Below are 26,009 nucleotides of genomic sequence, written 5' to 3' on the forward strand. Positions count from 1 at the left end.
TCTGCCCGTTTTTAAGACGTTTTAAGGCCTTAAATTTAAAAAAATTAATTTTAGACATTTTAAGACCCCGCGGGAATCCTGGATGATCATCCCATTGACTTTCATTGACGGAATGTTCAGATGAGCCAAGACTATTCAAACTCCAACTGTCAAAATTCAAAATCTGACAGTTGGAGAGGCTCGTCAGACTCCATTAACAGCCATTCTACAGTGTGTGTGTGTGTGTGTGTGTGTGTGTGTGTGTGTGTGTGTGTGTGATGGGTAGGTTTAGGGGCAAGGGCTGTGTGTGTTTGTGTGTGTAAAATGGGTAGGTTTAGGGGTAGGGGCAGTGTGTGTGTGTGTGTGTGTGTGTGTGTGTGTGTGTGTGTGTGTGTGTGTGTATGTGATGGGTAGGTTTAGGGGTAGGGGCAGTGTGTGTGTGTGTGTGTGTGTGTGTGTGTGTGTGTGCATGTTTTTGTGAAATATCAGGACACAAATGTGTATAATGACATGGGTATTACAAAAAGAGGGTGAAATATGAGGACGTTCCCCATGTCCTCACTTTTCAAAATGCTTATAAATCACAGAATGAGGTTTTTTTCACAGAAAGTAAACTGCACAGTCTCCTGTGAGGGTTAGGTTTAGGGGCAGGGGCAGTGTGTGTGTGTGTGTGTGTGTATGATGGGTAGGTTTAGGGGCAGGGGCAGTGTGTGTGTGTGTGTGTGTGTGTATGATGGGTAGGTTTAGGGGCAGTGTGTGTGTGTGTGTGTGTGTGTGTGTGTGTGTGTGTGTGTGTGTGTGTGTGTGTGTGTGTGTGTGTGTGTGTGTGTGTGTGTGATGGGTAGGTTTAGGGGCAGGGGCAGTGTGTGTGTGTGTGTGTGTGTGTGTGTGTGTGATGGGTAGGTTTAGGGGCAGTGTAAGGGGATAGAAAATACGGTTTGTACGGTATAAAAACCATTACGCCTATGGAATGTCACCACATTTCACAAAAAAAAAACCCTGTGTGTGTGTGTGTGTGTGTGTGTGTGTGTGTGTGTGTGTGTGTGTGTGTGATGGGTAGGTTTAGGGGCAGGGGCAGTGTGTGTGTGTGTGTGTGTGTGTGTGTGTGATGGGTAGGTTTAGGGGCAGGGGCAGTGTGTGTGTGTGTGTGTGTGTGTGATGGGTAGGTTTAGGGGCAGGGGCAGTGTGTGTGTGTGTGTGTGTGGGCATGTTTTACATAAATGTGTATAATGACATGGGTATGACACAGGTATTACAAAAAGAGGGTGAAATATGAGGACGTTCCCCATGTCCTCACTTTTCAAAATGCTTATAAATCATACAGAACAAGTTTTTGTTCACAGAAAGTGAACTGCACAGTCTCCTGTGAGGGCTAGGTTTAGGGGCAGGGGCAGTGTAAGGGGATAGAAAATACGGTTTGTACGGTATAAAAACCATTACGCCTATGGAATGTCCTCACATTTCACAAAAACAAACATGTGTGTGTGTGTGTGTGTGTGTGTGTGTGTGTGTGTGTGTGTGTGTGTGTGTGTGTGTGTGTGTGTGTGTGTGTGTGTGTGTGTGTGTGTGTGTGTGTGAGAGAGAGAGAGATAGAGTGTGTGTCTATCTGTCTGTCTACTCACTCGCTTCAAACTTTATGGTCCAGCTTTCTCAAGCCAACTTCAAAGTTTGTTTACAAAAAAAATGAAGGTGGTGGTGGTCCATCTTACCCCGGGGGCATCTTACCCAGACTTACACAATCAGTTTCAAATACTTGAAATGCAATTATTCACTAGTTCAACACTTAATTTTAACTGTGACCAATGGCAAAGGCCAGAAGATGCAATGCTACAGTATAAATGATGTGACTTGAGCTAAACAGTGAACTGTAATCTCACTGTAACTGTACAGTATAATGATACTAACTGTAGTTTCTCCAGCTGTGATTGTGGGTTCATCAGTAGATCACTGAGGTTTCTCACTCCAGAGTCTCCTAGATTATTCCAGCTCAGGTCCAGCTCTCTCAGGTGTGATGGGTTTGATGTCAGAGCTGAAGTCACAGCAGAACAACCTTCATCTGTCATATCACAGCAGCTTAACCTACATTAGGAGAAATGAGAAAAACAAACTTTAAAAAAAAAAATATTCACAAAGTATGCAAAAAAAATCAACTCACCCTCAAAAACAGATCACAGAGACTCATCGTAACACCAAATACATTAAAATGTGACTAAATCATCAATAGACTTATAATACAGAGAAATTAGAAAAACAAACTCTTTATTCTGTTTCATTCAAATATCAAAACACTTTTTCTTTCTTGTTTGTGAATGTGACTGACCTCAATCTCTCCAGTTTACAGTGTGAATCCTTCAGTGCGTCACATAAGGGCTTCACTCCTGTGTTTTCTAGATTATTCCAGCTCAGGTCCAGCTCTCTCAGGTGTGATGGGTTTGATTTCAGAGCTGAAGTCAGGATGAGACACTGTTTCTCTGTAATACTGCATCCTCTCAGACTGAAGACAGAAAGAGAAAATGACTCAGATCTGTGATGATCATCTTATTGAAGAGCTACAGCATATAGTCTGTGATTTAGCCTATAGTTTCCATATTCAGCTTGTAATCGTGTCACACTTGTTCTGTTTGCTGGAAACTGTTGTTTCTTCTTTCAATTTTTAAACCATTCTGTTTTAATCTCTGTTGTTTATTGTAGCAGCAGATGCAGATCTCATGATATTTCTGCAGAACAACATGTAGGGTAAGATGGGGAAGATGCCCCCCTTCAGAACAATGTGGATTTACTGTTAAACTGTAACATATTTAAAGAGAAGTTTAGCATGTGCAGGATATGATGATGCATCAGCTCAATAAACTCTTACAGAATGTGTTGTGGGGAACATCAGTTAGGATGGCATTCCAGACACCAGTTTATATCCATCTCTCTAAAAGCTGACTTTAACCACCAAACTCATTCCTAAGGTTTAGGCAAAGCTGCGATAAAAGATCCTTCAGGACCTCCTGGATGCAGCAGCAAAAGAGAGGCCACAGAGATCTATCTAAATCCATTCATACACATGTTTGCAGGCCTTACATTTATATAAACTGCAACATCCACTTCATCTTCATACAAAGCACAGTATATGTTTATGGTTATTGACTATAAACACAACAGTCCACGGGAGAGATCCATTAACAGATAAACAAATGCGTGGATGATGATTTAACCGTTTATTATCATGTTTGGTCTCTAAATAAATGCTTAGGCATCGTATGGAACAGATAATCACCATTTGCCAGAACCATTAGGTGGTTTCCATAAGAAGCATTCCCATACAATTCTCTTCCATTGCTCCTTTCTGTTCAACAGCATTGCATTTATCCATTCTGTGTTCACATCATTTATTGGGTTTATTGGTTCATTCAGTACTTTTCTTTTTGTTTATTAGTTAACTATCCTTTAGAAGTGCATGTTCATTACTACAATTAATAATCGTTGAAGTATTTACTCTTGCATATCTATTGTTAATACATTTCATTCATTTTATTACACAGTGTCTTCATTGTGTTGAAGGTCAAAGACTCTACTAGTTGTCCAGACTCGCAAATCCTTCAGATAAATCCGCTGACCAACTCCCTCTAGTTTACAGTAATTCTGAATGACTGAACAGCTCTTTTGGGAGTGTTCTTATATTGTTAAGAGAGTATTCTTAGCTGGTGCACCGTATCAAAAGCGGGAAGTGGTCATCTGATACACTCATAACCACACCTTAAGTGATATGTGATCTAAAAATGCTACAGTATAAATGATGTGACTTGAGCTAAACAGTGAACTGTAATCACACTGTAACTGTACAGTATAATGATACTAACTGTAGATTCTCCAGCTGTGATTGTGGGATCATCAGTAGATCACTGAGGTTTCTCACTCCAGAGTCTCCTAGTTTATTCCAGCTCAGGTCCAGCTCTCTCAGGTGTGATGGGTTTGATTTCAGAGCTGAAGTCACAGCAGAACAACCTTCATCTGTCATATCACAGTCTCTTAACCTACATTAGGAGAAATGAGAAAAACAAACTTTAAAAAAAAATACTCACAAAGTATGCAAAAAAAAATCAACTCACCCTCAAAAACAGATCACAGAGCCTCATCGTAACACCAAATACATTAAAATGTGACTAAATCATCAATAGACTTATAATACAGAAAATCAACCATAACTTGATTTCACCAAGTTGGAAAACAATGCTACTAAGTTCTGATTTATATTTTATATAACGATTTACCAATACTTGAGAAAAGGATGACACACAAAGATGCACCACTTTCAATGAAAGGGGAGGTAATCCCTTCAACATTTATAGACAAAAACAAACAAAGAAAAGAGTCTTTGGGATTAAGAACACAGGAGCCTACACAATGTCAAGCATCTGTTTATGATTTCCTGGCATGATCATAAATTATGCTCCCATAGTCCAAATGGGACCAGATCAATATCACACCATGGCACAAGCTGATTAGCCTCTGCTGATCCCACAGCCAATGAGATTGCTTGCTCAACATTTAAATAGTCTGGTTCATTGGTAGCAGTAGGCTGAGTTCCACCTCCCTCTGCTAAACCTGCCTAAATCTGCTACAGGATTTATGAATGTATATTTGTGAAGTAGCAGCAGCAAACAGTGCATCCGGAAAGTATTCACAGCGCTTCATTTTTTCCACATTTTGTTATGTTATGGCCTTATTCCAAAATGGATTAAATTCACTATTTTACTCAAAATTCTACAAACAATACCCCATAATGACAATGCGGAAGAAGTTTGTTTGAAATCTTTGAAATCTTTTGAAATATAAATTAACATATACATAAGTACAGCCTTTGACATGCATATCAAAATTGAGCTCGCAGTCAGACTTGATGTCACAGAGACGAACTCTGTGATTCCCTCCTCTGGCCATCGGAGGGAACCATCTCCCGAATATCAACTCACACTCACACTTACACTGACACACAACATTCCCCACGAGCCTTTGCCTTGCACTGATTACATCCCCAGTCGACACTCATTACCAGACTCTTTAAATACCCACTCTCCATTCAGCTCTTAGCAAAGTCTTGAATTACCCTGGTGAACATTTCTGAGCATTATCTCCATGCCTGACTACCTGTAACTGATCCTGCTGTTATCCGCTCTCGACCCATTGCTGCCGGCCTTTGACCCTTGCCTGTTACACCGTTCTGTGAGTGATATCTGCCTGCCCTGACCTCTTGCCAGTTTTCGACTTACCATACTGCCTGTCTCTGTTATCCCTGTCTGCTACCGTTTGACCCTGCCTGTACGACTACGTTCTTACTAATACAGCAAGCAAATGGATCCCTGCCCAAAAATAGGTGTGCCAAGCTTGTAGCATCATACTCAAAAGACTTGAGGCTGTAATTGGTGCCAAAGGTGCTTCAACAAAGTATTGAGCTGAAAAAAGTAAAGTAAAGGCTGTGTATACTTCAGTACATGTGATTTTTTTATTTTATTTTATAAATTTACAAAGATTTCAAACATAACATTTTGGGTCTATACTATTTTGCACATTGTCTGTATATTTGTATATTGTTATTTTTATTTTTATTATCTGTGTGTTGTCACTGTCATTCTGTGCACTGTGGAGCTTCTGTCACTACAAAAAAAAAATTCCTAGTATGAGTAAACATACCTGGCAATAAAGTTAATTCTGATTCTTCTAATTATTATTTCACATTGTCATTATTGGGTATTGTTTGTAAAATTTTGAGGAAAATAAGGAATTTAAAGGTCCCATGGCATGGCATTTTCTATTATTTTATAATGTTTCCTGAAGTGTACTTATATTGTTAGTATGATTTTTACATCATAAAATGTCATAATTTAGAAATAAAAGGCATTTTTTTCTATACTGATGTTTGCCCTCTGGCTGAATGCCCTGTTTCAAGAGGCGTGTCTGCTGTGAGACTTCAGTAAAAACGCCCACTGTTGTGATTGGCTGACATCTTTGCATTTGAATGAGTATCAGATCTTGCAGCGGAGGGGGCGTGGTTTAACGAGGTCTACCAGGCACGAGCAGAGCCTGCTGCCAGAGAGACGGATGGACCTGAGTTCACTTCTCATCAGTTCTGTCAGTACGTCTCAGTTCAGTGAACTGTCTTAGTTACTAGCATATACTACAGGTTATTCGTTTATTTCTAGTCGGAGGGGCTGTCACTCATGTCAGAAAGTTAGTAACTCTAGTAAATTATGGATCAGCGCTGACTGGAGACGCGAACCGTTTAGAACGATTCAGTCCGATTTGGTGAACTGGTTCGGTTCACTAAAAAGAACGGGTTCAAAAGAATGATTAGTTCGCGAACCGGACATCACGGACCAGAGATTGCTAACAAAGTTATACATAGTAACTACTGAGTTGTGAGAGCGCTGTCAGCGCGAGTTTATTTTGTGTGTATCTGAGAGTTCTGAATAAACACGAGTCCAAGTCACGCCGAGTCCGTCTTCATCCTTATTCTACCAACTTTGTAACACATGCAATGTACCATTACAGCTGTCAAGATGAACGAGTTACGAGTAAGTGTTGATTATAGCATTATTTTTAGATATTTTCCTATCATATGAAAAGCGTCAGTGACGCGCATTGAGTACACAGCGCAAACAAAGACACAACAGCAGTAATCGAATGTAGTCCAGTTTATTGTGGGCTAGGCTGGCTAGCCGGATACCCTCACGCTTACCCCCCTTCTGCTTAATCTCACGCCGCGTTTGGTGCCTCCGCTGTGGGCCAGATGCAGTAATGGGGGTCGGGGATGTTGAAGGCCGACCGGCCAGTGCAGCCCGAGCTTCGGCGTGTATGAGTTTTATCTCTAAAGAGATGTGAGTCTGCCAATGTTGAGCAGAAACTCACGACTGTATGCACATTTTAGAACAGATAGACGCGATGAGGATGTACAAAAACACTGACTCACAAGATAGAAACACCGTTCTGTCGGGAGAGAGAGAAGCTGCAGCACGAATAATAAAGTTCTGTGTGAACTTGAATAATTAGCTACACATCAGAAATCACTGATCACAGATCAGAAGGAACTGAAAAAAGACTTCTGTTTTCATTTATAGATCCAAACACTGAGAAACTGCCAGCATTCATTCGTTCACAAGCCATGATCTCTCCAGGACAAATATGGCGCTTGCATGGGCGTACCAAAATCTCTGGGCGGAGGAAAGGGTTTGTAACCGTTCCTGTTTTGACTTCATAACAGGAGACTTCAGGATTGGCTAGTCTGGCCTGTCATTTTCTCAAAGGCAGAGAAAGACAGCCAGAACTCGGTTTACAACGATCAAAATTTCTAGCCACTTGGGGACAATATTCAGGCTACGGGAACTCATATTAATGTTGAAAAACCTCATAAAATGACAATTTCATGCCATGGGACCTTTAAATTGGCTATACTTAATGTTGGATGTATAAACCTGAAGAAGAAAATTTTTCAATTAAAACTTATCACAATAAATGTATGTAAGCAGCGTCCGTACTACGAGTTAAGGATACTGCCTTACAACCCCAGTGAGCAAGATAAAGGGGAAAAGTGAGAAAAACTCACTAGAAAGATACAAAGCAAACATTTACAATTCTGGAAAGTGGCCATACGGCAATAAAGGAGATAAATATTTAGAAATAAAACGGGTAGAATGCTCGGTAGACTTTATTCATTTTTGCTTTGTCTTTTTATTCTCTGAAATTTTCTAGGGACCCCTTAGAACCTTCTGGAGGACCCCTGGGGGTCCCCGGACTCCAGTTTGAAAACCCCTGGTTTAGAGAATAAAAACTTGACCAAAATCACTTTGTTTTTTGTCGGGGGAAAACAAAGGAGCGTTCGAGCGTTCATGCTTGCGGTTGCCAGATTTAAATTATTTAAATCCCCCAATCAGCGCTTTTCTATGCAGGGTTTTCTTAAACGTTGCAATCTGACAACCCTGATTCATGTGCACATGAGCTCTGCTATCAAAGCTTCTCAGTGATGAACTGTAATACATCCAAGCAGGGATCTCTTGATTATTTGTGATTACTCTGTCCATAAGTCCATTTTGCTGTTGTTTTAATAGAAAAACATTAAATTAATGTGAAATTTCTTTAATGTTTTTCTCTTTTTTTTCCAGGGCCAGTGAGGTTGTGTGTGGAACTGGGGAGGCTAGCTGCTTCCTTTTGCGGTGTTTCACAGTGTGCTGATACAACTTCCCTTTGGTGGGTGTGCGTGGTGTTTGCTTTTGTGTGAATTGAGATGGGTTTTGGATGACCTCCGAGTTGCAGCTGGCCTGCCTGGTTCCCACTAATCCTGGCCCTGGGTATTATAATTCTGCCATTGTGGGAGTTTTAAATCAGCGCTTGTGATTTTTATAATAAAGTTTATATTTTGTATTGCTACTCGCGTCTCTCTCTTAATTCCTTGCCTTCAGTTGGTGGAACTTATCAGTGTGTCTTTTATTGGGAGTTATTTTTCCCTGGCCTCCCACCAGGGTGGCGTAGTCGGGTAAAATTAAAACGGTGATTAACATCCCTCACCATATGATCTCTGCCACATTAGTATTAAAGGGTACCTCAACCCCAGTTCAGAGCCTAACTCCACCCACTGGAAATATTTGAAAAATGCTGGAAAAATAGGCAGAGCCCAGCGGAGACAGAGGGGACGAACCGAGGGCGGGGCTGAGCGGGGGGCGTGTACCTGAGACCCGCGGTGATGGATTGATTGACAGCTGTCAGACTCGCAAAGATGGAGAATGACTGGAGTGACAGCAGTGGCTTTGCAACAGGGCAGTCCTTCAAAGTAGAGGACTATTCTCCCCCACCTTCACCTGAAGTGGAGGAGGGTGAATTGTCTGTGGACACAGGGCCAGAGCCTTATCAATGCGAGCCGCTGGCTCAAACTGCGCTAACTCCCGATGCCGACGATGCTAGTGAAGCAGCAGCGCAAGAGAGAATGAACAGTCAAATCCTTCTACTGAATGCCACTAAAAATAGATCAGATACATGCAATGTATTTTTATTCAAATTAACTGAATCAATAAGGAGCGCAGGACAAATAAGTTCAAACCTAATAGCCTATTATAAAGAGATTTCCTCAAATAAAAGTAAGACTGTACCCCAGCACTTTGCGGTATTGTTGTTCGTTACTACGGCAACCACTTGCATGTCAAGGTTTGAAAGCACGTCTCATGTATGAAAGTATCTGTACACATGATGGGCGGCAAAAATATTGCAAAAAAAAGCCTGACGTGTACTGAAAACTGCATTATTTAACCGCATTTTCTTCATTAGAATGTTAAAGCAAGTGTCAAGTGAGTTTCATTCATAATGTTTACTTCATGTAACATGACAGTTCATACTGGAGTGAAGTCGTTCTCATCATGTGATTGGGGGAAACATTTCTGAGGGCGTGGTGAGCTCGTGCCAGGGGCGCGGATAGTGAGCTGTTGGAAGAACCATCGTCACGATGACCTACAACATCCAATAGGAAAATTCAACTGCAGTAGCCACCGTTCAACCTTAAGAGGGTAGCACTCAGACGGTTTTACGCCATATATTATAGAATTAAAACACTTTATACTCAAATGTCAAAACATTTACTCGAATGGATGAACAGCACTAATTAAGCCCCAGTTTAGTTACCCTTTAAGAGTAAAGTAAGATTATAAATGATCAATCCTCACGTCAGTGTGTTGAGTTGACAGTGTTTATCCTGCAGTAGAGCAGCGAGCTGATTCGCTCCTGTGTCTCCTAGTTTACGTCCTCTCAGATTCAGCTCTCTCAGGAGTAACGGGTTTATACCCACAACTCTATTCACATACTGACAGGCTTCATCTGCAGCAGGACTCAAAAACCTGCAGAAGGGAAGATGAAGCGGATTCAGTTCAGCTCTCAACTAAACCTGCTGTAATGACACATAATGACACATGTAATGCACATCCAGCCGTTGGTGTGAGGAAAACCATTTGATATGATCTTTGTCTTCAAATCACTGTCAACTTTGATGCAACAACAGATCGTACAGCTTATTGTTTTACTGACATAATATTTCTATCATTTATTTAGTAAATTATTTGATCCTGTCTCACCTCAGTGTCTTCAGTTGAGAGTTTGGATCCTGTAGTAAATCATGGAGTTCCTTCACTCCTGATGGTCCAGGATCATTTCCTGTGAGATCCAGCTCTATCAGGTGTGAAGGGTTTGATCTCAGAGCTGAAGCCAGAGCTTTATAACCTTCTTCTGTTACACTGCAGTTAGAGAGTCTACAACAGAGAAGAACACGTTACATTCGGCTGATTAATCAGTTATTCTGAACATCACCAGAATAATATAAATCATTAAAGTTAAGAATTACAACTTAATATGGAGTAAAACAAAAAGCACAGAGAACTTTAATAATGGCCACACAATAAAAGTCGACACAAAGGTCCCATTGAAAAGCTGTGGAAGGACCTGAAACGTCCAGTTCATGCTGGAAAACCTACAAACTGCCCTAAGCAAATCGAATGTAAAGAGTTTTATCTCTAAAAACAGACTAGCTTATAACGCAGTAACGAAGTAAAATTAAATCGCTAGTTAATACCACTAACAATGCTCAAAATAGCCTCACACTAACACGGTAGCATAATGAGGGTCCCTACATGCAAACCGAAGCATTGAGAACTTTGTAAGTGTACAAACAGTTTAATAAAAAGATACTTTATAAAGACACGACAGGAGCCATCTTGGAAAACAGTCTCGACAAGTCGAGCCACGAACGCTGTGCTAAGTGATGAACTGTGACTTGGAATCTCCTATCGACCAGCTCACTTAGCACAGCGTTCGTGGCACGATTAGTCGAGACTGTTTTCCAAGATGGCTCCTGTCTGTATACGCGTAATGTACTGTCTTTATAAAGTATCTTCTTATTAAACTGTTTGTACACTTTAGTGGTAATAACAAGCGATTTAATTTTACTTATTATATGCCCCATATACTAGCGTTATAAGCTAGTCTGTTTTTAGAGATAAAACTCTTTACATTCGATTTTCATGAAAACGCATCCCAGAGAACGATCTACTCGGTAACCATGTGTTAATTACCCCTAGGTTAATTTTTCACCGGAGTGGTCCTTTAAATGCATCATTAATAAACCATACAGGAAATAATACACCAGCAAAATCATGGAAACTTAATGATATGATCAAACCAAGACAGGAGCATTTGAGTTCACTAGTTACAATCCAAGTCTGTTCTCACTTCTGTATTGTTTCAAAGCAAAGATTTGTCAGATTTCAGCATTTGAAATTATTTTATTGCCACAGTTTCAAATGCTTTAATATTTACTGCTCTTCTACTGATACACATAACAAGCCGTTAACTAATAGTATTTCTGAATCAGTGCACGCGTGTAACGTTACCGAACGGTTTCCGGGTGCAATCTTTAACAGTTCACAGTCTGCTTGTTTGAAGCGCGGAACTTACTTCAATCCAAGTTCCCACACGAACATATTAAGTATTCAGTCCATTTTATCACGAGATTCAAACGATAAATGCCGTTTTGACGCTCTATATATGGCGTGACTGGTCACTTCATGATCACAGTTCAAGCGGCCGCGCGACGCGCACGCGCGTGAACGCGATCATCTGTGAAGGCGATCGATCATCTCTTACTAAAGAATAAACATGAATGAAGGTATGCTGAGGATACATTACAACTTACTGTCATGTATATATGTGGTGTAATCGCTAAATCAGTGTTTCAATGACGTCAATATAACTGCTTGTAAACTAAACCATGTCATGTAACGTTAGCATCACATTTACCTCAGGCAGTCATTCAATGTCCACAGAATTTTATTCACTAGAGAAATCAACTCTTTCACTAAATATAAGCACTATATTAGCCTATATATTCATTATATTTTACTTAACCTGTTAGTGATGTCTTTATTATTTCATGCATGTTGAATAAACCTGTCATGAAAATGACAGACACTGTGTATAAATTATTTTATTTCAAAAACGAATTGGAGAAAAAAAAATATTTTATAATTAGATTTAGCAGTTAATGCAAAAACTGCCTTATGTGAAGTTTACATGTTTGCATACAATGTGTTATTTGAGTGTTGATTATTATACCTAAAAATAAATAGCAACTGAATTACGGCTAATAGTTTGGGCTCTATTTTGTTAACCTTTAATATTAATGTGCAAGTAAGGGCTCCCTATATAGTTTACAGCAATATCTTCAATACACTTTTAGATATAATTTAATTAATTCAAGGACAGACACTTTTTTTCTTCTTTAGTAAACCACTGTGTTAAATCTAAAAAGCAATTTTGTAAAACTGCTGTACCAAACTCGTACCGAACCGTGATTTCAAAACTGAGGTACGTACCGAACCGTCAGTTTTGTGTAACACCTCTACTGTCAGTCTTTTATTTTTTGTGTCATGCGTCACAACACTTCCTTGAGTTCCAGGTGTTTCCGTGTTGTAAATAAAATAATTTTTTAAATATTAAATGTGTCATTCTCTTTAAGTCACGCTCAGAAATGTGTAATTTGCAAGGGACCGCCAGCTACCTTTCGGGGAAGAACCTGATTCAAACACAGTTGTCCATTTAGTGTCTCTTACATCCTTGAGATGTTGGTAATTGATGGTTTTTACACAAGCTCTGTAAAGTATTTGTCTGCTCAATATACTTAAAACATTCAGTTCTGGTGTATCCATAGAAAGCAATTTTCTGTCGTCCTCCTGCCAGTCTTCTTTTTTCATGGAAACATGCAATTCCGGAAAAAGAGCATTATCTCCAGCATCACAACTGTCCATAGGAGAAACTTTCATGAAATCCCTTATTGGAACAGGGAGGGTCTCCTCAAGATCATTTAGCATCCTCCTGACACAACGTTCAGACCTGAAACCCACCTTATGTGCCAATTCCTCTACAGATATCCAGTCCAATCCCCTCCGTAGATGGCATATTTTTGAAATTCCTGCTTTCAACATTGCCGACCTAACAGTGGCAGAACACAACAACTCAACAGAGATAAGTGGATTGAAAAACAAAGGCTCTTCATATACCCACTGATTAGATCCTTCCCATTCTCTTGAAAAGGATAAAATATGCCAAGCTTGAAACACACCCTGGTAGAAACCGGTCAGTCCTTCCAAAGTCATTTCTTCTAAGGACAAGATAAACAATTGCTTATCCAAGCCCATTCTTCTGCTTTTTCGCAGCAGAGCACATGCTACATCCATCCACTGTTGATGCTGATAGTATAACAGACGCTGTGCCACTTGCAAACGGAAAACAGCAATTCTAGAAAAAATGTCAATAAGTCCTTGTCCGTGAATTGGAAGATAAAGGACTGCAGCTTTTAGCCAGTGTTGTCCTGACCAGAAAAACTTGACAAGAGTCTTTTGGATGTCTTCAATAATGTTCCTTGGAGGATCTAAAACCATCAACTTATGCCAAAGAGTGGAAGCTATAAGGTTATTGGCTATCAGGACTCTTCCCCTGTAGGATAACTGGGGTAGCAGCCATTTCCATTTAGACAACTTTGCATGCACTCCCTCTACTAATCCCTCCCAATTCTTCATCCTATATTTATCTTTTCCAAGATAAACTCCTAAGAATTTGATACCTGACTTCCCCCACTTAACTAAGAGTTTCCTTCAGAACCATACCATAGAGCCTCTGTTTTTTGCCAATTAAGTTTGGCTGATGATGCCCTTTCATAAATCATTAGAGCTTCCTTTAAAACTTTAACATCATGTGCATTTATAAAAGCCTCCTGACATTATGGGTGGAGCTTCTACCTTTAATAAACCCCGTCTGGTCCTCATGAATAATGGACGGTAGAACCTTTTCCAGTCTTAGCGCTAAAATTTTAGATAACAGTTTAAAATCTGAATTGAGCAAGGCAATCGGTCTATAGGAGCCACAATTTTCTGAATCCTTGCCCTTTTTTAAAATAAGATAAATATTTGCCTCACGAAGCGAGGGAGGCAACCTGTTAGTCAAAAAGGAATGATTAAGCATAGCTAAGAGAGGGTCTAGAAGCACATGCTCGAATTCTTTGTAGAATTCACATGCAAAGCCATCCGGCCCAGGAGACTTACCGGACTTCAAACTATGGAGTGCGACTATAGCTTCCTCTCTAGAAATGGGTGCATTAAGAAGCTCTCTAAGAAGAATTAGACTTCGTCAGGTTAGCTAAATATTTACTAGGTTTATTACCCCATTCATACAGCTTTTGCTTTCAGTATAATATATTTGAATGAGACTGATGAGTTAATAACAAATTTAAAGAAGCCCGCACTGCACTTATTTTTTCTAATGAAACTGGAGAGGGATTGTTCAAATAGCTGCTAGTGGCAATATTTAACTCAGACTCTAAGTGTTTCTGCTTCTCCGACTGTTTTCTTTTTTTAGTTGTAGAGTATGAAATGGCAAGGCCTCTAATATATACGCTTTAGCCGTCTCCCAGAGAAGTGAGGGATTATTTGTAGACTCTGAGTTAATAGATAAAAATATCTTAAACTCTGAAATAAAGTAGGAGAGGAATTTATCATCTTTGAGTAATAAGTTATTGAACCTCCAACTTCTCACAGGTCTAAAAAAAACCCTCACACAAATATCTAGTACCACTGCAGCATGATCAGAGACAACAATGTCTCCTATGTTGCAATGTGAGATTGCATGCATTATTGTCACGGGGTGACAAAAACCGAACGGGACTAAGATCCTGGTGAATGCAGTCATTCAGGATTTCCCAGTGAACATCCGTTCTATGCCCTGTGAATCTGTTGCCATGGCAGCGGGGCTGATTGCCTGAGTGACATCAGGTGTGGGGCAATTACAGAGAACGCTGTGAGAGGGACACATATTCAGATGGGGCTTTAAAAAACAGAGAGAAAACAGACTGTGGGGTGGATCTCCTCCCGTATGATGCTGTGTTTGTCAGCGGGTTGTTCTTTTTATTGAGGCTGGGCTGTGGAGTGGGGAAGATTGAAGCTGTGGAAGAGGAAAGGAAGGAGTGAAGTATTTGTCAGCGAAGACTTGAGGAATATCGTCAGTAGTGAGAAAGACGCAAGTGATGAGTATTTGATCCGTTGTTTATATGCACTAACACTGAAGTGGTGTGGAGAGTTTGGAAAATGTTTGGCACGAGTGAACTACTACACCGAGTGAATTAATGATCTGTCTCCAACTTCTGTCCTCTCCTTGCCGAATGTGACGATCGCTGCATCGTTCTTCTGCTTTCCCGGAGCGAAGTCAAGCCCTGATCGAGGACGAGATCCGATCTGGTGGGAGAAAAGACCGGTGGGTGAGTGCTGGCCCGAATGCACGGTGTGCGAGTGGAATTGCAGTGCCTGAAGTGACGATTTACACGGTTTGTGCTGTGAAGTGAAATTGGTGTGTGGAGAAGTAATAGAAGTCTGCCGTGCACTCTTCTCCTACAGTCTTCCTCCCGCTGTCTCTAACGAAGGGCTTTGATAAAGCAACCGCCCAACTTCTTGCTTTGAAAAGACCCGGCCCTGTTAATGCTGAGTGCTTCATATATCATGTACTGTTGAAACTGTGCTGTGTCTGTTCTAGTGCTCAGCCGAAGTGAGCGGCCCGCTCAAAGTGTCCTCCCCGCCTGGTGGTCTCCACACGCCCCTATTGGAAGCCTTTACCCTGTTCAGAAGAAGAAAAGGTATATCAGTTGCAAGCTTCATGTACTGTTGAACCGTTGAAACTGTGCTGTGTCTGTCCCAGTGTTCAGCCGACGTGAGCGCCCCGCTCTAAGTGTCCTCCCCGCCTGGTGGTCTCCACACGCCCTTATTGGAAGCCTTGATCCTGTTCAAAGGAGAGAAGGTATATCAGTTGCAAAGCTTCACACACTGTTGAACCGTTGAGACCTTGCTGTACTGTTCCAGTGCTCAGCTGAAGTGGAGTGTTCCGCCCAAAGTGTCCTCCCCGCCTGGTGGTCTCCACACGCCTTATTGGAAGCCTTTACCCTGTTCAAAAGGAGAGAAGGTATATCAGTTGAAAAGCTTCACACACTGTTGAACCGTTGAGACCTTGCTGTACTGTTCCAGTGCTCAGCTGAAGTGGAGTGTTCCGCCCAAAGTGTCCTCCCCGCCTGGTGGTCGAGTGTTCCGCCCAAAGTGTCCTTCCCGCCTGGTGGGGCGTGTCTCCACACGCCCCTATTGGAAGCCTTTACCCTGTTCAAAAGGAGAGAAGGTATATCAGTTGAAAAGCTTCACATACTGTTGAACCGTTGAGGCCTTGCTGTACTGTTCCAGTGCTCAGCTGAAGTGGAGCGTTCTGCCCAAAGTGTCCTCCCCGCCTGGTGGTCTCCACACGCCCCTATTGGAAGCCTTGACCCTGTTCGAAAGGAGAGAAGGTATATCAGTTGAAAAGCTTCACATACTGTTGAACCGTCGAAACTGTGCTGTGTCTGTCCCAGTGTTCAGCTGACGTGAGCACCCCGCTCAAAGTGTCCCCCCGCTTGGTGGTCCCCACACGCCCTTATTGGAAGCCTTTACCCTGCTCAGAAGAAGAAGAGAGTGGCTCGCTTGCCCCCACCTCTGAGTACCTCCCTCCGGAGTAACCCCAGTGACTCGCTTCGCCCTCGCATCGGCATACTTACCTGGTTCCAGTCTGAATGGGGTTCGTATGACCACGGCCTCCCCTCTTGAGTCCCGTAGAGGAGTACTTACCCAGTGACCTACCTGGACGGCGCGGGGATTCCCCCCTGATTCCCCTCCGACGAGCCTCCGGTCCATCACGATCGTCCCTCCCCTCCCGTCCCGGGAGGTCTAGAGACTCTTGAACTGTCCTGGCGGCAAGAAGAAGATTTTAATTAGGACCTATCCAATTCATTGATCTTTTAATATAATAAATAAACTGTATTATTTTATTCCCTTGTCTGTCTGGTCCTTGACACGTTCCTCGAGGTGGTTCCCGGGTTTTTCAGGGGTGGGTGCAGTCTGGGTTGGCCCGCCCCGACCTGTGACAGAACTTGGCGTAGTCGGCAGGGTTACCACCTCGAGTGGAGCGATCAAGGACCTAGATGGCAGAAGAAGAAGAGCCAGTGGCCCGGCAGCCCGTTATGCCTTTCTTTATGGGGGCCCTGTGGGCCCAGAAGTACGGAGGTCCAGGGTCAGAATTGAGCCTGTCAGCATGGAAGACCCAGGTTGAATACCTGGCAGGGCTCAAAGGGCTAAGTGCCCCTCAGAAGGTACAGTTTGTGCTAAATTCGTTGGAGGGAGAAGCAAGAAGAGAAGTACAGGTAGCGCCGGAAGCAACCCGCATCACCGCCCAAGCCATCTTTGATTTTCTCACGGGGCAATACGGAGACACCACCCCGGTAGCGGTCCTGAGAACGCAATTCTTTAATTGTAGGCAAGGGCCTCGACAAACCGTTCGGCCATTCACGTTGCAACTGAGGGAACAGTTTACCAGGCTAAGGGGAAGACAGGATCACGGCCTGGGGGACGAGGAGACCCTATTGCGAGATCAGTTTCTGTTGGGATTACGGGAGGGCCCCGTGCGTCAGAGTCTGCGGGTGCAACTGAGACGGACGCCGGACCTCACATTCGAAGAGCTGCGGCAGGAAGCTCTAGCCCTTGAGCGTGACCACACCGAAGGTATGGATCCCCCCAGCTGTCTGGCTGCGAATGCTGTCAGTGGGCCTTCGGCCCCTGTTACTTCCGATTGGAAGCATGCCCTCCGGGAGGAACTAAAGAGGGATATCCGTGAGCAAATGTCTGAACTGTCTAAGTCTGTCGTCGAAGAACTCCGCCGAGAACGCCTCCATTCATTACCCTCACCGCGGGAGCGAGCCTACTCCGACGGGAATCGCCCTCCAGAGCGTCACTTCACTCGATCCACGGGTCCCCGATTCCAGTGGGACGAACAGGGGCGTCCTATCTGCAACGGCTGTGGGGAAGCCGGACATTACGTCCGTCAGTGCTCCTCCAGACGCGCTTCGCAGGGGGGTTTTTAGAGTCTCCGGCCACTGTGGGTCAAGTGGTCGGGACCCCCTTTTCAGACCCCTCGTCTTCCAAACTGTCGAAGGAACGCCTGGTGGGCCGTTGTCCGGTCATCGTGGTTCAAGTCAATGGCCAGAAGGTGCAGTGTCTGCTGGACACGGGGTCGCAAGTCACTCTGTTCGCGGAGAGCCTAGTCCAGGAACTATTCGGTACCCAGGGCCGGCCGACGACCGAAGCCCCCTGGCTGACTCTGCGAGGGGCCAACAGTCTCGACATCCCATACGTGGGATACGTAGTGACAGACCTAGAGATCCATGGCATGGTCGTACCCCAGAAGGGGGTGGTGGTGGTTCGCGACGCCTGCCTGGGGTCTCATCGCGCCCTTTTGGGCATGAATGTCATCTCCGAATGCTGGGAGGGGCTGTTCCAGAGTGGGCCGGCCCGAGCAACTGCGACGCCTGAGGACAGAGAATGGGATCGCATTAGAGCTGACTGTCGCAGAGTTTGCCTGGCCGAACAGCAGGGGGACCGGGAGAGCACTGGAAGAGTGGCTTGCCGCTATGCGTTGTCCATCCCGGCTCGAAGCGAGGCGATGGTTTGGGTCCGGGTGCCCCCTAGACTTTACCACCCGGAGGAGTGGGTGTTGGTAGTACCGCACAACGACGGTCCTAAGGTGGAAGTGGCCAGAGGACTGGCATCCGCCCAAGGCAGCCGAGTCCGGGTGAGAGTCCGGAACACGAACCCTTTCCCGATCCAACTGCATCGTCATCAGTGTCTAGCCCGAGTTACCTCAGTGTTGCCCCAGCAAGTGCAAGATCCAGGAGGAGTCAAGTTCAGTCAAGTGGGCCCGACCGTAGTGGAGGTTGCGTTGGCGCAGACGGGGACGCACAGAAGAGAGGCTGAAGGAGGACTGCCGGCCCATCTCGGAGGTGAGTCCCTACGGGGAGAAGGGCTGGAGGAGGATCAAACAAGACGGCTCGAGGCTTTTCTATCAAAATGGCCACAGTTGTTCTCCACCCATGACGAGGACTACGGGTGTACTAACATCGTTCAGCATCAAATTCCCACTGGAGAAGCCCCGCCTAGTAGGGAACGCTACCGGCCGGTACCTGCAACATTATATTCCGAGGTTCGGGCTCTTCTGCGGGGGATGCTGGATAAAGGGATCATCCGCGAGAGCAGAAGCCCTTGGGCAGCCCCGATTGTTCTGGTAAGGAAGAAAACAGGCGCATGGAGATTCTGTGTGGATTATCGGAGGTTGAACCAAGTGACGAAGCGGGATGCTTTCCCATTGCCTCGAGTCGAGGATTCCCTCACGAGTCTCACCCGGGCGGCCTGGTATTCCACACTAGACCTGGCGAGCGGATACTGGCAAGTGCAGGTGGACAAGCGGGACCGGGAGAAGACGGCCTTCACGACTCCCTTTGGGTTATATGAGTGGGACCGGATGCCGTTCGGCCTCTGCAACGCCCCCGCCACGTTCCAACGGCTAATGCAGCGCTGCCTGGGGAGCCAGCTAGTGGATACCGCTCTTGTGTATCTGGATGACGTGATTATCTATTCCCCTGACTTTGAGACTCACCTTCAGCATCTTGAGCAGGTGTTCCGCTCCCTTGAGAAGTACGGGCTGAAGCTCCAACCGGATAAATGTCAGCTTTTCCGGAAGGAGGTAAAGTTCCTGGGCCATATCGTGAGCGCTGCAGGAATCGCTGTGGACCCAGAGAAGGTGTCGGCTGTACAGGGGTGGACTGCCCCGAAGACCGTGCGCCAGGTTCGATCCTTCCTCGGCTTTGTCGGGTACTACAGGCGATTTATTAAGGATTTCTCTAAGATCGCCAAACCCCTGAACCAGTTGCTGGGTGGAACGGGACACACCAAGGGCCGAGGGTCCCCAGCGATTCAGTGGGATCCGGCATGCGAGACCGCCTTCCAGAGGCTCAAGCAGGAGCTGTTACAAGCACCCATCCTGGCATACGCAGACTTCACCCAGCCCTTTATCCTCTACACTGACGCCAGCCACTTGGGCTTGGGGGCTGTCTTAGCGCAGAAACAGCAGGAGGAAGAAAGAGTCATTGCTTATGCGAGCCGGAGTCTACACCCCGCGGAGAGGAACGATGCCAACTACAGCTCCTTCAAGCTTGAGTTACTGGCCATGAAGTGGGCGCTCAGTGAGAAGTTCAAAGACTACCTATGGGGAGCAAAGGTGACCGTAGTGACTGATAACAATCCACTGGTACACCTACAAACCGCAAAGTTGGGGGCGGTGGAACAGAGGTGGGTGGCACAATTGGCCAACTTTGAGTACCAGCTTCAGTACCGGCCAGGAAGGGAACATACCAACGCTGATGTACTATCTAGGTGGCCCGAAGGAGGGCCGGAGGGTCCGAGACCCATGCGGGAGGTGGACCGTGACGAGGGAATGATGGTGGGCATTGTGGAGGCACCGGGACCACCGTTGGAGGAACCGCCCGCAAGTTGGGGATGGGACCCACAGCGCTGGAGGATGTTGCAGGGCGAGGATGAGGACCTGTCACTGGTCCGGGTCTGGCTGGAACAGGACAAGTGGCCGGAGGGTGCGGGACGCCGGGCTCAAACCCGAATCGTGAGGGGCCTACTGGGCCAGAAGGAGAGGCTCCATCTGAAGGAAGGGGTGATTTGTCGGTCCCTCCAGGACTCATGCTCCGGTGACCCGGTCTGGCAAGTGGTGGTCCCCGAGGGAAGATGTCACGCTCTGCTGGAGGCTTATCACACCAAGCTTGGTCATCAAGGGCGGGAGAGGACGACGGCACTCTTGCGACGCCACTTCTACTGGCCTGTGATGGAGGGGACCGTGAGGACTTACCTGCAGGGCTGCCAGCGCTGCACCCTGTTCAAAGCCAGGAAAGAGACACGAGCTCCATTGGTCCCAATTCGAGCTAAAGCACCGATGCATATCCTCGCTATGGACTATCTGACGCTGGGTCGGCCGGTCGATCGCGTTCAAAACCTCCTAGTGATCACTGATCTGTTCACCAAATATGCCTGGGCCATCCCAACTCTGGACCAGACCGCCATTACCACCGCTAATGCTCTGTGGAGGCATGTCATCCAGCCCTTCGGGTGTCCCAAGGTGTTCCATTCCGATCAAGGGCCAAATTTTGAATCCAGGGTAGTACACGAGTTGTGCCAACTGTACGGATGTAAGAAGACCCATACGACGCCTTATCATCCTCAGGGGAACGGAGGGTGCGAGAGGTTTAACCAGACGCTGCTCGGTCTCTTGGGGACCTTGGAAAACGACCAACAGGGGCATTGGGCTGACAACCTTCCGGCAATGGTCCAGGCGTATAACAACAGCATACACAGCACGACCGGGTATGCACCGACCTACCTGATGTTCGGAAGGCATGTGAGACTACCCGTTGACCTACTGCTGGGGACTGCGGCCGCTGAAGAGGGAGGCGGTGTAACGGAGTGGGTGGCCAGACACCATCAACGCCTTCAACTGGCCTACGAACGGGTCTCGGACCGAATTAAGCAAGCCGCAGCCAAGAACAAAAGGTTGTATGACCGTACGGCTCGAAGTGCGCCGCTACTGCCTGGCGAAAGAGTTCTGGTGCGAGATAACCGGCGGCAAGGAAAGGGCAAACTCAGTGATCGGTGGGAGCCCCAGCCGTATGTGGTCCAACGACAGCCGCATCTCGATCAACCTGTGTATGCCATCCGTCCCGAAGGGAGAGAAGGTCCAGAGCGGGTGCTCCACCGAAACCTGATGCGCCCTTGTCCGAATTACCCCGAACCAACTGTAGAGAGACCTCCGACTGAACAAGCGTGGATGCCTCCCGTGGTGGGATGGGCTGTGGCCCCCCCGGAGGCTGGATATAGGGCCAAGGCCAGAGGAACCTAACTCCCCGCCAAGGCCAGAGGAACCTAACTCCCCGCCAAGGCGATCCCAACGGGAGAACCGGGGGCAACCCCCAGCCAGGTACGGAGACTGGGTGTCCGGATCCCGTTCTAGGGACTAGAACGGTTTGGCAGGGGGGTGTGTCACGGGGTGACAAAAACCGAACGGGACTAAGATCCAGTCATTCAGGATTTCCCAGTGAACATCCGTTCTATGCCCTGTGAATCTGTTGCCATGGCAGCGGGGCTGATTGCCTGAGTGACAGCAGGTGTGGGGCAATTACAGAGAACGCTGTGAGAGGGACACATATTCAGATGGGGCTTTAAAAAACAGAGAGAAAACAGACTGTGGGGTGGATCTCCTCCCGTATGATGCTGTGTTTGTCAGCGGGTTGTTCTTTTTATTGAGGCTGGGCTGTGGAGTGGGAAAGATTGAAGCTGTGGAAGAGGAAGGAAGGAGTGAAGTATTTGTCAGTGAAGACTTGAGGAACATCATCAGTAGTGAGAAAGACGCAAGTGATGAGTATTTGATCCGTTGTTTATATGCACTAACACTGAAGTGGTGTGGAGAGTTTGGAAAATATTTGGCACGAGTGAACTATTACACCGAGTGAATTAATGATCTGTCTCCAACTTCTGTCCTCTCCTTGCCGAATGTGACGATCGCTGCATCGTTCTTCTGCTTTCCCGGAGCGAAGTCAAGCCCTGATCGAGGACGAGATCCGATCTGGTGGGAGAAAAGACCGGTGGGTGAGTGCTGGCCCGAATACACGGTGTGCGAGTGGAATTGCAGTGCCTGAAGTGACGATTTACACGGTTTGTGCTGTGAAGTGAAATTGGTGTGTGGAGAAGTAATAGAAGTCTGCCGTGCACTCTTCTCCTACAGTCTTCCTCCCGCTGTCTCTAACGAAGGGCTTTGATAAAGCAACCGCCCAACTTCCTGCTTTGAAAAGACCCGGCCCTGTTAATGCTGAGTGCTTCATATATCATGTACTGTTGAAACTGTGCTGTGTCTGTTCTAGTGCTCAGCCGAAGTGAGCAGCCCGCTCAAAGTGTCCTCCCCGCCTGGTGGTCTCCACACGCCCCTATTGGAAGCCTTTACCCTGTTCAGAAGAAGAAAAGGTATATCAGTTGCAAGCTTCATGTACTGTTGAACCGTTGAAACTGTGCTGTGTCTGTCCCAGTGTTCAGCCGACGTGAGCGCCCCGCTCTAAGTGTCCTCCCCGCCTGGTGGTCTCCACACGCCCTTATTGGAAGCCTTGATCCTGTTCAAAGGAGAGAAGGTATATCAGTTGCAAAGCTTCACACACTGTTGAACCGTTGAGACCTTGCTGTACTGTTCCAGTGCTCAGCTGAAGTGGAGTGTTCCGCCCAAAGTGTCCTCCCCACCTGGTGGTCTCCACACGCCTTATTGGAAGCCTTTACCCTGTTCAAAAGGAGAGAAGGTATATCAGTTGAAAAGCTTCACACACTGTTGAACCGTTGAGACCTTGCTGTACTGTTCCAGTGCTCAGCTGAAGTGGAGTGTTCCGCCCAAAGTGTCCTCCCCGCCTGGTGGTCGAGTGTTCCGCCCAAAGTGTCCTTCCCGCCTGGTGGTCTCCACACGCCCCTATTGGAAGCCTTTACCCTGTTCAAAAGGAGAGAAAGTATATCAGTTGAAAAGCTTCACATACTGTTGAACCGTTGAGGCCTTGCTGTACTGTTCCAGTGCTCAGCTGAAGTGGAGCGTTCTGCCCAAAGTGTCCTCCCCGCCTGGTGGTCTCCACACGCCCCTATTGGAAGCCTTGACCCTGTTCGAAAGGAGAGAAGGTATATCAGTTGAAAAGCTTCACATACTGTTGAACCGTCGAAACTGTGCTGTGTCTGTCCCAGTGTTCAGCTGACGTGAGCGCCCCGCTCAAAGTGTCCCCCCGCCTGGTGGTCCCCACACGCCCTTATTGGAAGCCTTTACCCTGCTCAGAAGAAGAAGAGAGTGGCTCGCTTGCCCCCACCTCTGAGTACCTCCCTCCGGAGTAACCCCAGTGACTCGCTTCGCCCTCGCATCGGCATACTTACCTGATTCCAGTCTGAATGGGGTTCGTATGACCACGGCCTCCCCTCTTGAGTCCCGTAGAGGAGTACTTACCCAGTGACCTACCTGGACGGCGCGGGGATTCCCCCCTGATTCCCCTCCGACGAGCCTCCGGTCCGTCACGATCGTCCCTCCCCTCCCGTCCCGGGAGGTCTAGAGACTCTTGAACTGTCCTGGCGGCAAGAAGAAGATTTTAATTAGGACCTATCCAATTCATTGATCTTTTAATATAATAAATAAACTGTATTATTTTATTCCCTTGTCTGTCTGGTCCTTGACACGTTCCTCGAGGTTGTTCCCGGGTTTTTCAGGGGTGGGTGCAGTCTGGGTTGGCCCGCCCCGACCTGTGACATTATAGTCTAAGGAGCAAAAAAGTAGTCGATCCTAGAATGACACTTATGTGGGTGCGAGAAAAAGGTAAATTTCTTCTGATACGGGTTAAGAGTACGCCAAACATCCAAATATTCTAAATCCTCACACAGTGCAGCAAAAGCTTTAGATTGTTTGGTGAAGAGAGAGTCCCTGGGGGGAAAACGGTCCAGTATAGAATTCAATAAACAATTAAAGTCTCCTCCAATAATACACTGACCAGATGCATGCTCCTTAAACTCAAGGAAAGCTTTTATAATAAATTCTGAGGAGTAGTTAGGGGGGCAATATATATTTAAAAGTGAGATTTCCTCCGTGTTCAAAGTCCCCTTAATAATGATATATCTACCATGCTTGTCCTTAATACTGTTCGTGACCATAAAAGGTATACTTTTACTGATCAAAATGGCTACTCCTCTACTGCTTTTCGTAAAGGATGAAAATTGAATCTGACCCACCCATTTATTATGTGTAAGATTCAAGTGTTCACTATCACTCAAATGGGTTTCTTGTAAAAGAGCTATATCTATATTCTCCTTATGGAGTCGTGTGAGCACTTTACGAATTTTTATTCGCCCGTGTAAACCCCTTACATTCCACGTACAAAGTCTTAAGTTACTAGCCATTTCTTAAAATAAGGAAACAAAATAAAATAATGAATTTGAAAATGTCCACAAACATTACCCTGTCAGGTTCAGTAAACAAATACGCATGTGTCGAGGCATTACAATAATCAATAACACCTATTAAAACAAGCCAAACTGGCAACGAGGAAAGAAAAAAAAAAAGAAAAGAAAAAATGAACACAACAATAAAATTGAAAAATAGGAAAAAAGGGGCTGTTTCCCCGAGTAAAGGGGAAAGACCTTCATCTCAAAAACAGGTCAGTCTCTCGATACGTCTCCAATAGCAACTATACAGAAAAGTAGCGCTCAACCAGAACGTAAACGAAAGTTATTAAGACCGCCCGTGTCACTCAGAAAAGAGAGAATAGAAAATAAAGCACGCAAACTAGCATTCACATCGCTGTGTAAATTGCAGTACATGAAGCCAAATCAGAACAACCCGCCTGTTAGAGAGCTTGATCATCAGTTGCTGGAGTTTGAGTTGCTCTTGTCCAGGTACTGCGAGACTGCAGCCGCCGTCTCAAAGACTTTAACGGTATTTCCAATATTGACTCGTAGCTTGGCTGGATATAGCATCGCGTAGCGAGCACCCATATCGCGAAGTCGCTGCTTGACCGCGTTGAATTCTTTACGCTTCCGTACCACTGAAGCCGAAAAATCCTGGTAGAATGATACCGCGTTGTCCTCATTCCGCAATTCACCATCTGCCGATCGTCTCCTGCTGGCATCGAGAACCCTCTGCTTGTCACCATAATTATGGAACCGTACAATCAGTGGCCGTGGCCTATCCCTGGCACCCGGTTTTGGTGCCAGCGTACGGTGTGCCCTTTCAATCTTAATGCGACCACCCTTAGTATGCAGACCGAGAAACTCAGGGATCCATGATTCAAGAAAAGTGACTACATTAGCACCCTCTACTTCTTCGGGAAGGCCCAGGATTCGGATGTTCTTACGCCGGCCTCTATTTTCCAAGTCATCAATATGTTCGGTAAGCATGGCGACTTGTTTTTCAAGAGTGAAAGCGCGAGATTGTGCGTCTTCCGAGAGTGCCTCCGCAGCCATGATTCTCCGTTCTGCCTCGTCCACTCGACCATTAACACTATC

The 26,009-nt window shown here is 45.7% G+C and overlaps 1 protein-coding gene across 1 annotated transcript in view; it reads right to left on the reverse strand.

The window, feature by feature from the left end:
- The window catches only part of LOC307139806 (uncharacterized protein), a 57,365-nt gene that overhangs the window by 3,216 nt on the left and 28,140 nt on the right, over positions 1 to 26,009 (reverse strand). The window contains exons 14-18 of the mRNA XM_079838906.1: positions 10,077 to 10,250; positions 9,672 to 9,842; positions 3,828 to 4,001; positions 2,300 to 2,473; positions 1,885 to 2,058 (exon numbers count right to left, since the gene is read on the reverse strand). Of these exons, the coding sequence (XP_079695032.1) occupies positions 1,885 to 2,058; positions 2,300 to 2,473; positions 3,828 to 4,001; positions 9,672 to 9,842; positions 10,077 to 10,250 (867 nt within the window). The remainder of the gene's footprint in view (positions 1 to 1,884; positions 2,059 to 2,299; positions 2,474 to 3,827; positions 4,002 to 9,671; positions 9,843 to 10,076; positions 10,251 to 26,009) is intronic.

This window comes from Gobio gobio (assembly GCF_949357685.1).
Source record: "Gobio gobio genome assembly, chromosome: 16".
NCBI classification, from domain to species: domain Eukaryota; kingdom Metazoa; phylum Chordata; class Actinopteri; order Cypriniformes; family Gobionidae; genus Gobio; species Gobio gobio.